The sequence below is a fragment of the Heloderma suspectum genome, chromosome 3 (assembly GCF_057233095.1).
Source record: "Heloderma suspectum isolate Gila_16-S chromosome 3, 16-S_ref, whole genome shotgun sequence".
Classification (NCBI taxonomy): domain Eukaryota; kingdom Metazoa; phylum Chordata; class Lepidosauria; order Squamata; family Helodermatidae; genus Heloderma; species Heloderma suspectum.
In genome coordinates, this window is record NC_139460.1 from 96,103,862 (window position 1) to 96,119,402 (window position 15,541).

At 45.9% G+C, this 15,541-nt stretch overlaps 1 protein-coding gene across 5 annotated transcripts in view; it reads right to left on the reverse strand.

Annotated features, from left to right (window-relative positions):
- LOC146349977 (uncharacterized) overlaps positions 1–15,329 on the reverse strand; it is a 57,725-nt gene extending 42,396 nt beyond the window's left edge. Inside the window, exon 1 of one of the 5 annotated variants that reach the window (XR_014789133.1) lies at positions 14,939–15,329. Coding sequence is in view for 1 of the 5 variants with exons in the window: in XM_084843926.1 (XP_084700052.1) it covers positions 14,386–14,918 (533 nt within the window). In the remaining 4 variants the exon portion in view is untranslated. Of the gene's footprint in view, positions 1–14,385 lie in introns of all 5 variants that reach the window. The other 4 variants (XR_014789134.1, XR_014789135.1, XR_014789136.1 and 1 more) reach the window with 4 other exon arrangements.
- Between the last annotated feature and the right edge of the window lie 212 nt (positions 15,330–15,541).

The window sequence follows — 15,541 nt, forward strand, 5'->3', positions numbered from 1 at the left end:
CATACACTTTCATATTTAAAAGCCTTATATTTCATCATATCCTTACCCTGGTCATAATAATGTAAGAACCATCCAGAAGCAGACCAAAGCCCTATCTAGTCCAACATTCTGTTCCCACAGTGGCCAACCAGATGCCTATGGGAAGCCCCCAAGCAGGACATGCACACAACAGCTACCTCCTGGTTCTGCTCCCAGCAGCTGGCATACTGCTTCTGACATGGGAGGAAATACATAGTCATCATTACTAGTAGCCAGTGATAGCCTCACCCTCCATGAATTTGTTTTATTCCCTTTTAAAGCCATCCAAGTTGGTAGCCATCACTACAACTTCTGGAAGCAAATTCCATAATTTAACTATGTGCTTTGTGAAGAAGTTCTTCCTTTTGTCTGCTTTGAATCTCATACTGATCCATGTCTTTTCTTGTCCTCCATGCTGCAGACACATATAACATTGCCTCTTTCTTTTCCTCTTCTATCTTTCTAGACGTATTTGTATCACTGTCTGAAATAGCCCCATTTCAGCCCTACCTACTTTGCTGGATTCCAGAATTAGAGGAATATGCCCATTGTGACTAGTAGACAACTACTGGATTTGCTCTACAGGCATTTCCATGTTGGCTTGCAGGTGACTTTTGGTAATATGTCTTATGATTACATATGAATTACAATACAGCATTGTCTTTTCCTGGATCTAGTAAAATGATCCCAATTAGACTGAAGACTGGTTGCAGTGGGCAGTACCATAACTGGAAGTGGCAGCAGCGGGGGCACCTAGCAACTGGCTCAGCACCCCTTATGTGTCCACAGAATGGATAAATGACTTGGCTGTCTGCCTGTGGAGAGAGTTGGAAGAGAATTTTCTCTGACTGCTTCCTACCATGTTAATCGAAAAAGGATCAAGAAAATAACAGCTCAATCAGCAAACCAGTTAAATCAAAGTAATTCAAACCACTCAAAGGTTGCAGCTGCCCGAACTGGTCAAGGTGGTGTATAGGACTGAAGGTAGTTTAGTGGTCATAGCTCAGTGGCAGAGCCCCTGCTTTGTATGCAGAAGGTCCCAGGTTCAATCCCCAGCATCTCCAGGTAGGGCTGGAAAAATACTCCTGCCTGAAACCCTGGAGAGCTGCTGCCAGTCAGTGTCGAAAATTCTGGGCTAGATGGACAAAAGATCTGACTCCATATAAAGCAGTTTCCTATGTTCCTTTCTTCCTAGTTCTGTCACACAACCTTCAAGACCAGCTGAACTCTGCTGTTCCTCAGACTGAAGTAGGCTTTGACTTACTTTAAAATGCTCTGACCCCAGTCACTCTAAGGTACTAGTTAAATCCTCTCAGACTTTTACCAGCCTGGCCTTTACTTCCAGCTGCAATCTGTCCCAAACCCAGAGCACTTTCGGCTGTGTGAAAGGAATTTGAATGGGAATGGTACTTTTGTGGAGAGTAGAACCCAGCCAAGTTGACCAACCAACCAATGTTCTTGTCTCTTAATTATACATCACTTACAAGCCATTTTATAGTATATCAGAGGATTGTAGAGAATCAGTACCTGGGCTATTAATGTATTGGGGGAGGTTGGGAACCAGGGGACCCATAGGGACCCCATAGGACATCACCAATTCTACTGATTTGAATAAGGATGCTACTTATTTTAAGAAATTAAAACAAATTTATGTGGAAATTTACTAATTTCAGTGGGAAGTATATTCAAAGAAAAGTGCTTATGTGGTACAATGTCATGTTCAGTGATATTGCTCTTTTAGGTATTAATATATGTCTCATGCAAAACATGCATGTACTGGTGAATCAAATCATGGGATCAGTCTAATAATTCACCAAACGTTATACCTTCTGCACACCCAGTAGCTGGAGAGCAAAATAAATGTGAAATAAAAGGCAGATTTAAACAGATTCAGATTTACTATTAAAATAACGATTTCACATGCAAACCAGATGAGGGGGGAAAAGGTGTTGTAATGATATGCAAATTCCTCTGCAGACCATGCAACATGCCTGTGTTGTTTCACAGCTATAAACACAGGAGCAGGCATGCAGTCAATGACAGCAGCCTTCTCAGGGCTATTTTAGGCCCCTTCTCTGCATGTTCAGCTTCCTTTTCTTTCCTTTTTTTAAAAAAGTATCCCTTGGGCTAGTTTATTTATGGGAAATTAAGTAAATGTAGGAGCAGTATTTTACCCACTTGCTATTAGAAGTAAAGTTGTTTTCAGTTTTCAGTATTCTGGCCAATAAGTGTAGAAGTACTGGAATGATTCAGAAGCACTTGGCATTTAATATTAATTTTGTAAAATTAAAAGTAGTGAATATATGATGTTAAACGTATTAGACAATGTGTGCTTAGGTTTTTGCTGTTTCACCTTGAATTACAATGCCTCCTTCCCAATGTACTCTTAGGTTTCTCCTACTGTAAAATACCTGGATAAGGGCTGGTGTTGCTTTACAGCAGCCTTCCCCAACCTGGTGCCCTCCAGTTGTTTTGGACTACAACTCTGAGCATCCCTGGCAATTAGCCAAACTGGCTAGGGCTGATAGGGGTTGTATCTCAAACATCTGGAGGGCACAAGGTGGGAGAAGACTGATGTATACATCTCCCTGGTTAGAGACTAGAGAAGTGCATCAGATCTGGATACAGTCCAAAGCCCAAGCAGAATCAGGTCTCATTGGTCTGGTTCTGTTCAGTCTCAAGGAAAAGTGGGCTTCCCTCTGAAGCCAACAGAACTGAAGTTGCTTCAGAACAAGGCTTCGTTACCAACTCATGTTTTGGATATGATACACACCCACAGACTTTATGTCTCCAAATGTCATCTTTTGGATTCGTTTCTGTAAACACTGCAGGGGGAGGGTGGTTTTGAGACTGACAGGTCCATTTTCTAATCCCAGGACACATTTCACCAGAGGGTCTAATCACTGTGCTTTAGGGAAGGGCAAGGATGGGACTATGAGATGGCCATTCTTCCAATGCCACTGCAGTAGGGCCGGCACAAGCTCTCCTGTTGCCTAAAGCAAAAGACAACTTGCACTGCTGCAGCCACCACCTCACAGCCTCCCTCTTGTTGCCACATGTCTCCATCCCCTACCCCCCTTACCTTTGCTGCCATGGCATGCAGCTGGAGGAAGTGGCCTCCTGGTTCTCATGTGGTTGCTGCTTCTGGCCATGTGGTTCTCACTGAGAGTAACAGACAGCTGATGGCTGCTCAAGATGGCCCCACCAGCTGCTCTCTTGCTGCAGCTGGCAGGGCTCTCTGGGGCACCCACTGCTGGAGGCAGTGCAGGCCCTCCTGTCTGGGGTGGGAGCAAAGGAGAGAGGCATTTTGCCACTCCACCACCTGATGCAGGTGCAAGAGCCTGCATAATGGTAGGGCTAGCCCTGCACCACACTGTACTATGGAAAAGCCTTAAACTGGTTTTCAAGCATCATAACTCCCTAGTCCTTGCACTTATTCTTCTGAAAATCTGCAGCTATCTTGCCTGGGGACAGTGTTCTATTTTCATACAAATTGACCAAAAAACCATGGGGTTGGGGGAGGGGGAGGGGAGGGGAAGCAAATCACCTCCCCGAAATTGGAGAACTCCCTTCCACATGAACTGCTGCACCTATTCTTCTGAAACTTTGCGGGATTCTTGCTTAGGGTCATCTCTAGACTGCCTGTAATTTTCAGAACAATAGTCCACTAAGAACATAGGGGGTATGTCCTCTTTTGGAAGCCCTCAAAATGCCAATACTGCTCTTGCGCAAAAATCCCTGGGGCTATTATTCTGAAATCTGGCAGGCTTGATTTGCTCAGAAAAGGCAACTCTCTCTGCAATTTTCATTCAAGTCTTTCAAGAAATAAAAAGATACCAGCAGTTCCCTTTAAAAATAATAATCAAATATCAAAATGCTTAGCACAAAAAAACTACACCTATTTTTCTGACATTGGGCAGGCATAATCCCCTCCTAAGTGGCTACTATGCCTGTAACTCTTATCCAATTCTGATTATGAGAAAAATGTTATAGGCATTTTTTTAAAAAATTTCCCATGATAGTCAATGGGAAGCATGAACCCTCAGTTTTCCAAACTTCAACTCAAGTTTGGTACCAAGTCAAAGTGGACTCACTCCTAATTGGTCCAAGGAAAAGCAGAGCATTTTCCAAAGTGCCAAATCGAGCTCTGAATCAAAGCAGGGTGGTGGTGGTGGTGGGTGAACACCTCTACTTGAGACCTAACAACCCAGTAGCAGCCAGTCATAATCATCCTTCCTCAATGTCTTTTTCTGGCTTTTTCATCATTCACTCTTCATTTCTTTTGACCAGTCTACCTTCCATTCCTGCCCTGGTCCCATGGGGACCCAAGGGAAGGAATCTGCTGTCTCATCAGACCCTTGCTTCCTTCTGTGCTAGACTGCTTTGATTCCTCTACTCCCATTCCTAACTTCTGTTATTTTAAACTCCTATTTCCCCCTCATTCATCTGGGAGGGTAGGATGTTGTGACATCAGTGCAGTTCAGCACATGGTAACAAAGGGACTAAGGCTCCTCTGCTGCTCCACCTTTCTATAATATCACATCAGATCAGCCCAACACTGCCACAGGCTTCACCACCACCACATCCCTCAGCACATTACAATATAGACTTGCGCTATCAATAAGGTCATAAGAGGAAGCCCTGCTGGTTGTATTCCAACCTGCAGATGCTCATCTGGCAGCAACCCAGAAGTGGATATTCTCTGTGTTGGCACCCACCTTATGGAATGCCCCCCCCCCCCGTGGTATTTGGGAGGCACCAACTGTGGTGTGCTTTAGACACTTCATAAAGACTCATCTATTTACCCAGGTCTTCCCTAATTGATTGTGCCACCCAGTTTGTTTGTTAATTGTTGTATTTTGAGTTTTTGGTTTTAAATGTTTTAACTGATGAGTATTTTCATTTATTATGATATTTTGTTTTAATATCTGATTTTATAAACCACTTTGAAATATTTTTTTAAACATGATAAGCAGTATATACAATAAATAAATAAATAAATAAATAAATGAGATTTCTGGTTGGTTGTATATAGACTAGCAACTTGTTCTAGAACTTCTTTCAGTAGATAAGTTGGTTCCAATTATGCTTACCATACATGCTAACCACTGTTATAGAAAACAGCACACATATGTGCACAAGAACACACACAAAATTCTGTGTGTCCAAGAACTATACCAGTAAATTATACATGGATAGAAAGTACAGTTAAATTACCAACAGCTTTCTGTGGACTGAATAACATCTATTAGCGATATTCTCAGAGGTATAAAGCAATGCGGTGTATCACTTGGGAATGAGATTACACAGACTGAAAGCCAACGGCCAGCCCCAAACGATCTCCCTAACCATGGGATTGGTTGTGCACTCTCTTAGTTGCTGGCTGCAGGCTTAAGGCCTGATGAAAAAGGGGAAGGGGGCATCTTCTATAAAGCCCCTTTTGCCATTCAGCTTCAGAGAATTTGGGAATGCATGGCCAGGGAAACTAGTGTTATGTTGGCAACAAAAGAAGGCAATAGGATTCTGTTTCTCACTCTATATGTCCCAAAGGCATTTTCAGTATGAGAATGGATCATTTTGAGAAAGTTCAGATCAAAGGGTACAGCATTCCCAACACATACATAATTGCAGGATTTCAAAGCTTAATAAGTCTTAAGAAACTGTGCATAACCCTAAGCCTTCTGCCCATCTTAAACTTTGGGGTAATGTTATATATTTACGGACATGCTTCAAGCCCTTCTTGGAGGCCAGAGAGGGAGATTTGGAGATGTGGTAGCTACAAAAATAACCCAGGCCTCCTGTGACAAAAAGAATTAAAAATAGACTCGCTTAGCTGGCGGTTTCCAACTCTGGAACACTCACGGCCTGATGGTAAGAACTCTGGTCATTAGACAGTGAATGGCCTTGTCTGAAAGTGAAGAATATGCAAGGGAAGATCTTTGGTGACTTTAGGAACATGGCCTTTCCTGAAGGAGCAACTCCTTTTGTTGTTAATGAACTGGAAGGTTAAACATAAAGAGAGCTTTTAAACAGGAAAAGAAAAGCCTCCAGGTCAAATGCACATATTTTTCTGATGTCAGAAGGTGTGGTGGGGGCAAATTGCTGACTGTGTGTGGGGGTCTTTCCATTTCCAAACTAATAGCCCTGAGGACTGTCTGGTTTTGGGTGTGGGAAAACAGGTCATTGTGCCCCCAAATAGCTGCCTCACACCAAGTACATTACAATGGACAATTAACCACCTGTAAATTCTACTGACAGTTTATGTTGCAATTCACTTGGTCTGCAACAATCCACTAATTTTGGTGCAACACTTCAGAGTAAATGGTCTGAGAAAAGAGGTCATACTGCGTGTCTCTTTTGTTTCCTCTTTGCTCACAAGTAAGTTCCACTGAGTGCAAGTCGGTGACAATTACTCCAGTTTAACCATAATTTTATCCCATGGAGTAAAAAGCACGATGGTTCTTTACTGTTTGCCATATGTAAGTATGCAATCTTACTTTTATTTCTTGGTTACATTTATATCCCACTTTTCTTCCAAGGAGCTCAAGATGGCAGACATGCTCTTCACCACCCCATTTTATCCTCACAACAACCCAGTGAAGTAGAGTACTTTAAGAGATAGTGACAGGCCCAAGATTTACCCAGCAGTCTGAGAGAGGATTTGAACCTGGATCTCCCCAGTTCTAGTCCAACAGTCTAACCACTGCACCACACTAAGCACACATTAGGGCATTAGTCCCACTGTGGGGCTTACTCTCTAATAACTGTACTTAGCATTGTAGCCTTAAAAAAAAAAAAGGTAGAAGCACAGCATGCCCTCTACTCTGTGAGTAAAACTGTGGCTAAACTGGAATAATTCATTGCCACTGAATTGAATGCAGCCAGGGTTTCTGCAATTTAACTGTTGATAGAAGAAAACCCACTATTAGCATATACTTTGCTCCAGTCCTCTGAGACTCCTCTGCCCACCCCCACTCCGATAGTACATAGAAAAATGGTATCCAGGTTTCAGTCATAAGTTATGTAAAGATCACATTGCTAAGTTATATGGCTAACACAGACTGGGCAGAAAGTAGATCTTCAGATGTTTTTGACTTCAACTCCCAGAATTCCTGGCCATTGGCTATGCTGGCAAGGGCTTCTCAGAGTTGAAATCCAAAGCATTTGGAGATGTACCTTCTGCCTACCCTTGAGTTAATCTACACAAAGAAAATGTTACAGGTGCTGGTGGACCTGTAGCACTTGCTCCCTCTCCTACTATATTGTGCATTTGGTACAACTGTGGATTATTCTGTGTTCTTATTATGTGATATGTATATACACCATGTACCACACCTATATCTTTTACAGCTTCTTCCCAAGCTACTGCAGTCACTTGAGACCTTCTGTAATTGGGGTTAAATGGCACATTCACACATTAGCATAGGGGGCAGAGAATCTCTGCTCTAAATCCTTTACATTAGGAGTGGGCAACGTGTGCCCACCCAGACGTTATTAGTCTGCAACTCCCATCAGCCCCAGCCAGCATAGCCAATGGTGAGGGATGATGGGAGTTGGAGTCCAACAACATCTGGCGGGCCACAAATTGCCTACCCCTGCTTTAATTTAAAGAGGCCAGCCCTATGACCAGTCTTAAAATATACAGTTCCATTGTGAAGATATATTTGGGGACTCAAAAGTGAAACTGTACCATACCGAGTGGTGTATGGAGTGGGTAGGTTGAGAAATACAAAAGGAAGTTTTTTTGCTCTCTTAATTAAAAAGGAAACTCTTCCTTGGTTTGACCCTGTATTTGTGAAAAAAATCATTAAAAAATCTGATTTCAGACAACCTGCTTTTGTCCACCACACACATACATTTCAACCAGATGGTGTAATTCTCAAAACGGGTTTTCTGTGAAGGCCCTAAATTACTAACATGGGCTGAGAGAGCTCAATTTCATGTGCAAAATAAATTACGCAAATCAATTAATATATGCTCAGTTTATCTTTTATTCCTATCCTATTTGAAATGATTGATAGATATTCCCCCCATAAGCATGTGGCTGAGAAAAAGATGTGAGCAGGAATTACTCCAGGCCATACAGGAGGGACAAGCAATCAGTCAGGACTCAGAAACTCCAGGCACTTTCTTTTCAGAAGTAAAGACATACGCCATAGTTGAATAATGGCCTGGGGGTGGTGAGAGAATGATCTATAGTAGCAATTTGGCTCCAAGTAATCAAGAAATAACTAAAATTACCATTTAGTAAGCATCAGCTACAGTTCTTCCAGGAGGGCTAGAAACTTGTCCTTTTGAAAAATAAAAGCAGGGGACCTCAGAACTACAAATATGGGGTTCCAAGGTGAACATCCAGGAAAAGAAGTTCACAATGCTTATATTTTAATCTCCAGCTGAGCTGTTCTAGATCAAAGAGCGTAAAAGTTATGATATCCTTTGGGTTTACATTTAGTTAAAAAGAAAACAAACAGCCCCTAGTTCTAAGCATGTGCAGTTAAGCCTCATAGCATAAATCCAAAGCTCCTATCCTAAAAACGAGAATCAAAAATATATCCCATTGATTTCAGTGTGACCATCTTCCTACTGCTAAAGATCTGGGCCTTAACCTTCATTTTGAGTTAAAGGGCTGATTACAAGATTCTGACGAAATCCTGCAGTCCGGGGTGGGGGAGGAAATACTACCATAAAGCTCACCCCCTTTCGCTCTCCATTTTCCATTCTAACAATCCTGTCCTTCTTTAACGCACGTTAGTAGCCAGATCTCAGAACTCGAAAGGAGTTTATTTAAGGTGCACGTTTGCAGCACTGCTCTTGGTCTTATGCCAGAAACGCGTTCTCCGTCTACTCCCCCTCCTTACTCTAAGCCCGTGAAGTGGCGAGGGGAGATCTTTCCCCCCTTTCGCTGCCTTTACAGCTTGCAGGGCAGCCTGATCACGTGCGCTCGCTGTGTTTGTCTGGCCTTGGAGACTCTCGTCTACGCGTGGAGCCGGAGCTCGCTCTCCTATTTACAGTCGGCCTGCCCTGGGCCTAGGCGAGAGGTTAGGCAGCGCTCACTCGCTGCTTCTGCAGCATTTGCGCTGCAGTTCCCCATCGGCTCCCTCCCCGCCCAGCTTTGCGAGACGTGGGAACAAGGAGCGAGTGGAGAAGATAAAAGGGAGCTGCCTGCGGAACGAATGTGCTCGAGGGTGGCTTTCGGTGGCGGAGCAGAACCTTGTAAATGAGAGATTTCCGTTCACAAGACTCTGCTTGCACGGTTCCTGTCCTGCCCTTGAACTGCCAGGCGAAATCTCGGCGTCGCAACCAGAAAGTAAATCAAATCGAGCCTGCCTGCCTGCCTGCCTGCCTGGCTCCGGGAAAGCGCGGGTGAACAACGCTTGGCTCGGTTGCTAAGTGCTGAGAAGTGGAAGGTTTCTGCTTCCAGCCCCAGCCAAGCCGGTGGTCTGTTTGCCAGGCACTGTTTACTCGGCGCGCCTGCACAAATACGTTCCCTGTTTACTAGGCAGAGCCTGGCCTGGAGGCTCTCGTTTTCATCAGCCTGCCCAGACCGGGAGGACTCCTCAGGGTTGGTGGTGCTCTCTATGGGGGTGGGATGGGAGAAGGCACAGATGGGACCATGCCCTTTAACATTAATTGATTGATTAAGAACTGTTTCTATTTCCTTCAAACCAATCAGACGGGTTGGGGTCACACAACACTGGTAAAACCAGGTTTTAATAAAAAGCGGCCAGGAAAGCTTGATTGTAACTGCAAAAGTGTGATTAAAAGAGGTGGTGGTGCAGTTAGGGATGGACCTCGAGAGAAGTCCAGGGCCCACCCCCACATGGGGGCAGAGGCAAAGGGGCCCAGCGTGACCGCCTGGGCATGCAGGACCCACTGGGCCTGATGCTGCTTACCACAGCATCTTTTCTCTCCTCTTATTTAAAAAAAAAGGTTTATTTTATTTAAATTTATAGTGGAGGGTGGGGCTGGCAGGGCATGCACATGGTTGCAGATTCTAATTTTATTACTTTAAAAATCCTCTTCTACAACAAAATGGCACTTATTCCCACATCAAATGTGTTTAGTATCAAGGCAGCAATAGCGAACTCCATTTTATTCCAGTAGTTATGCTGGTACTATGATTTAAGTGAATTTAAAATGCAAAACTGCTCCGATTCAGAGTATTCCTTGTTTTACTAGAGTTGGAAAACAGTCTTGTTTTACTCTAACATAACAAATGTAGAAGCAGTTGTAAAGGATGGAATGACAGGGCTCCTGCTCTGAAAGGTAGCCTAGAAATATTTAACATAAATGAAATAAATGATAGTGAGGGGTGAAAAGAGAAATATTAGTTGTGTACTTCACAACTGAAGTAACATAACATGGCCATCTTAAATGCCCCTACCCCCCTCCCATTCAATCCAAGGTCTAAAATTACCTAGCTGCACCACTGGAAAGAGGTTGTGAAATAACTAGTCCACCAGAACCGCCACTCCTATTTTCCTCCTAAATGTAGGTGCCGGCTGCTCAGTCCAGCTTGAGAATCACACCCTTTGACCTAGAAGCTTTTATGCCTAATCCCAGATGTGCTTTGGGTATGTGTTTGAAGGGGTAGGGAGAGATTTGTGATTCCTGCATGATGAAAGGCACCACTGAAAAGCACTTTTCTTCATTAAGCAGGAGTGGAGAGAAAAGCATAGTTTTCTTTAAGAAAGCAGAAGATGTCATCACAGAGCCCCGCCTCCTCTATGGCGAACACTCATTGTCCTATTATCATCTCCAGTCAAACAGGCTTTGCAGGTTTTTGAAGCAGGACTAAAATCTGAAAAACCTGGTTGAATTGATATAATGATGGGATGGGGCGGGGCAGGGATGGGACGGGTGAGAGTGGGTACAGCTCTATCGTACTACTTCCAACTTTCAGGAGGAGGAGAACATCTGTCTCCAGTTCACACACACCAGATCTGAGCCCTGACATTGAAAACAAGTGCTGGCATTTAAGTGCTGCTTCAATTTCAGCCCTGAAGGGATCTCAAGTATATTCCCTCCCCCACTTCAGTGAAATTAATTGGCCTTGGGAAGGCAATTCCAAACTTCTAGTTTACAGCTCTACTTTGTATTTGACAATGCCCATCTGTTTACTGTCTTGCTACAGTGCGATCCATTACCTAGTTAAGTCAATGTACTTCGATAGATTGTTGCTGGATTGCATGCAGAACCTATACTGCTTTTATTTAGAAGTCAGTTTCATTCATTGCTGGATCGCATGCAGAACCTATACTGCTTTTATTTAGAAGTCAGTTTCATTCATTGCTGGATCGCATGCAGAACCTATACTGCTTTTATTTAGAAGTCAGTTTCATTCATTTCAATAAGAAGCACTAATCCTGAAATTCCATGGGCATGAATATAAATTACTTCCAAATCAGTGCCTTTGCTTTCCATCTTGAATTTCACTATTTCAGTACTTCTATCCAGCAGAGTGGTAGGATTGGGCTAGTTCATAGCCCTTCTTTTGGGGGAAGTTCACCTTCGTCCTTCTTCCATATAAAGCTGTTTCAGCTGCAAGGGTGCCAGCAACTTACTGGTGCAGTTCAATTAAGATGCAGTGGGAGCCCTTTAACCCTTCTGGGTTAGGAAGTCAAAGCAAACACCGCTGGAGAAAGAAATTAACACCTTCAGCCAAACCACTGGCCCACATAGGTTGTCATTTTACATGCTGTGGCCCTGGGGGACCCCCTGCACCCATTTTTTTTAAAAGAATCAAAATCGGCTCTCTCACAACTCCTCCATCAGCCCCACAATAATCCGATTAGCCCCACTGCATTTAAAGAAGAAAGTGCCTGGTGCCTGCTTGCTTTTAGAAAAGCAGACAAAGGTCTAAAAGGCAAGGCCTCCCAGCCGACCGCAGGAGGCTGATGTTTGTTAATATTCAACCCGGAGCTAGATAACAGGTACAAGAAAGAATCTTCTCCGCATTTCCGCTATCAAAACCAGCAATGAAGTTGGATGTGCACCTCCAACTTAGGACGATTAAAACACACACACACACACAAAGAGAGAGAGAAAAAATATATAGGACAAAAGTAGACCTCTCTCGAGACAAGTAACAATCTTTCTCTTCCTCCCCTTCCCCCAGTTCCAGAGTTCAGGCATAGAGGCCCCTTTGAAACCTCTTAGGAATCACCGAACTACTCCACAACAATAGGACATACGACCTGACCTCTCGTGCTCTGCCTTTCTTATCATCAAACAATATGTTTGAGGATCGCAGCCCTGCATACTGTTCTATAGGTTTCTCTCTCTCAATCTGGTCAAACAGATTTGATTTAGAGAATCGCAGCCCAGGAGGCTTTGGGGGGTAATTTTTTTCTAGACACCAGACTACTGGAGAGTTACATTTGCATTCTGAGTCGGTGATGGGATTCGACTAACTCGGTTCTCATTATATGTGTCTGGGAGGTGAAAGAGCAACTGCGACCTGGGTGCCTTGGCAGCAGAAATCAATGGACTTGAAAAGAACAAGTGGAGAGCTTCTGAGAGATCCATAAGCCCAAATGGAAAACTTGCACCATTGCAAATGTTAACAGGCGAACCAACAGTCACTCAGCCTCCTAAGTTAATCAGAACAGAGGTCAGAATTTTCCTGACCTAACCCATCACAACAATCGAACTGGACTCTTCACTGTGGTAGCCACACTTCTCAGGATGATGGATCCACCACTTAACTGACAATCAGATGCAGATTCGACAATAAGGAAATCAGTTTGACTTTACAGACAAGGGTATTGACACCTACCAGGAACAAAATTGCATCACCAGCTTGTATTCAAAACACCTTACTTAGAAGTAAATCCCCCAGAAATCAGTGTACAAAATGCCCAGCCCCAGTTAAGATAGAAATGATTGAATTTGCTGTGATTTATCAATTTCTGATTAGGATGTGGTTCTGGGTGGAAGTCTGTCTAATTTTGCATATTCTATCCCTATGGGAAAATACCTACTCTTCTTTAAAGCAGATTGCTACAAAGCTCTTGCAGGCAAAGCAAAGTCCTGGCAACGTTGTAATTTACACACACACACACACACACACACACACCCTGTGTTCTCCAGCAGATTTACAATCTCACCTATTGTGTTTATGTTTCAATACTGGGGAGGCGGACCTCCGTGGTAGTTTGTCCGCTTCTTATTCGCGGGTAGAGAGCCACCGAGGCCTTTTCGCCTCTCTGCCTAAGCAGCATCGCAGTACCACAAACGCAATTAACAGCCTCTAAAACAGGCGACCACAACACTGAATTTCATTTGCAGACTTCACAATAACAACAATAACAACATCATCAACACAATTCTTAGCACGCAGGGCAAATGTGACTGCGTGGTGTACACCGGGGGGTCGGGTTCCTGGGACTGCATCGGAGGAGGAGAATGGTAGTTTGGAGCTGATTCAAAGGGTTGCTCGTTCCCCCTTTTGTGACCAAATTTCCATGCAAACTTCTCCGATGGCTGTGATATCTGCAGTGTGCCTTCACGTAGCAACTCTTTCCCTTCCTTCCAACCCAGCCCCCTCCATCCCTCGGCGAAGGTGATGGGTTGAGAGGAAGTGAAAAACAACGTCAAACCACCAAAACGCGGGGGAGGGAGGAGAGGAGCATGATGGAAAAAACAGGCAGACGAACAACAGTCAGGGAAGCAGCGCCGGTGGCGCCCCGACCTCTGATCCACAACTCTGCTAAGCCGGAGGATCTGGATTCAAACAGGCACCAAGACCGGTGGAATAAAAGGTTTCGATTCGAAGCTAAAATGTTATTATGATAGGAATCATTATACTTCCATAATAAATCTTCGTAATTCATAATTATCACAGGAATTATCATAATTGGGTGTGTGTATTGCGCAGTGGATACGACGACACAACCTATGTACCTGATTAGGGGGCCACTAGATCTAAAGACTGTTTTCCAGAACAAATTCCACTCGTTTTGTAAGCGCTGGGCAGCTGGAAGCCCAAATACTCCGGCATGATCGCGTTGTGGATCTGCCTGTGCCTGCAACTCGGCTAAACTCTCCGGCAAGGCTTCCTTCCTCCTCCCGGGGAGCCTCGCGCTTCCCCTCCCCGCTTCCGAGCTCTTTGGCCTTCCCGTCCCAGTGGCTCCGGGGGTGGAGGGGTGGAGGGAGGAAACTGAATGGGGGGGGGGGGTGGAGCGGAGAGGACGGCCGCGGCCGAACTTTTCATTTCGCCCTTCTGCCTCGCCCGCCCCCTCCCACACCGCAAGCTGCCTGACATTTTAAAAAGAAAAAAATAGCAAAGTTAACACGCCAGAGAGAGAGAGAGAGAGAGAAGAAGAATAGGAATCGGGGAGAGGGAGAGAAGGCAGAGAGACCCACCGAGCTAATAATGGTGTCCAGCTGCCAAAGGGGGAGCCTTTAAAACGGCCCGACAAAGCTGCTGAGAAGGAAGTGGAAGCCGAGAGGGAAGGAGGGGGAGGGGAGGCAGCGCCATCTTTTCGTGTCACACAGTCCCAGAGACGGAGCGCCTTGCTCGGCGGCCGCCTCCGGCTCGCTCTTAGCTCTGGAGAGCGCGCCTTTGGGCAGGCTGCGAGGCGGAGGCTCTCATCTCGGCGGGGGACGCACAAGGCAGGCGGCAGCAGCAGCCCCACCAGCCTCCCGCACCGGCGCTTCTTCCGCCCCCAGTCGTGGCTGGTGCGGGGCTGCAAGCAAACCAGCTCCTGCGCGAGGCTCCTCCGAGCGAGTTTCCCTCCTCGGCTCCTGCGCGATCCCTGCTTTGGCGGGCGACTGGGCGCTGCCGCAAAGAGGGAGAGGCCAGGCCGAGGGGTGGCTGTGGCCCAACGCGCAATAGCAGGAAGCAGCACGGAGGCCCTGGCGCGCGTTGTCCCCCCCGCCCCCGCCCCGAGCGCCATTTGGCCCCTTTCAGTCTCACCCGTAGGCGGCGGAGGCCCTTGGCCTCAGGAGAGAAGGCGCGAAAGGACGGCCAAGGGGCAGCTTCCCGCTTGGGAGACTCGTCTTCGCGCCCTTTTCGGCTTAGCCTCCTGTGACCGTCAACGAGGGTCTCCTACGAACCCGGGGAGCACCATCAAAGCCCCGCCGGGCTCTCGTCCGGGTGGTTTAGCTTGCTTTCCCCTTCCCTTCCCTTCCCTCCCCGCCCCCAGCCCCGGGCCCACAGCGGGCGGCTAGAGCTGCTGCCACCTGGCTGTGTTGCTAGCGCTTCTTCCCGCCCTCGGGGCAGGTTTCGCCGCACCGCGAGCTCTGGGGCCTGCGCCAAGGAAGGCTCCGCAGCGCCGGTTTCTTGAGCAGAGCGCAGTTTCCTTGTCCCGCCGCCCAGGACGTAGCCAAGTCGTTGTGGCGAGGGGAGGGGATGGGGTGCACCACAGCTCGCCTCCGACGGTTTTGCTTTGCTCCCCCACCCTCCCCAGTGCCTTTATTATCTTAGCACCGTTTAACCAGGAAGGGACGCTTTTCATGGTGCGCGGCAGAATCACCTGCCTCTTCTTGTGAGGCGCTGCGGAATGGCGCTTCTCGCGGC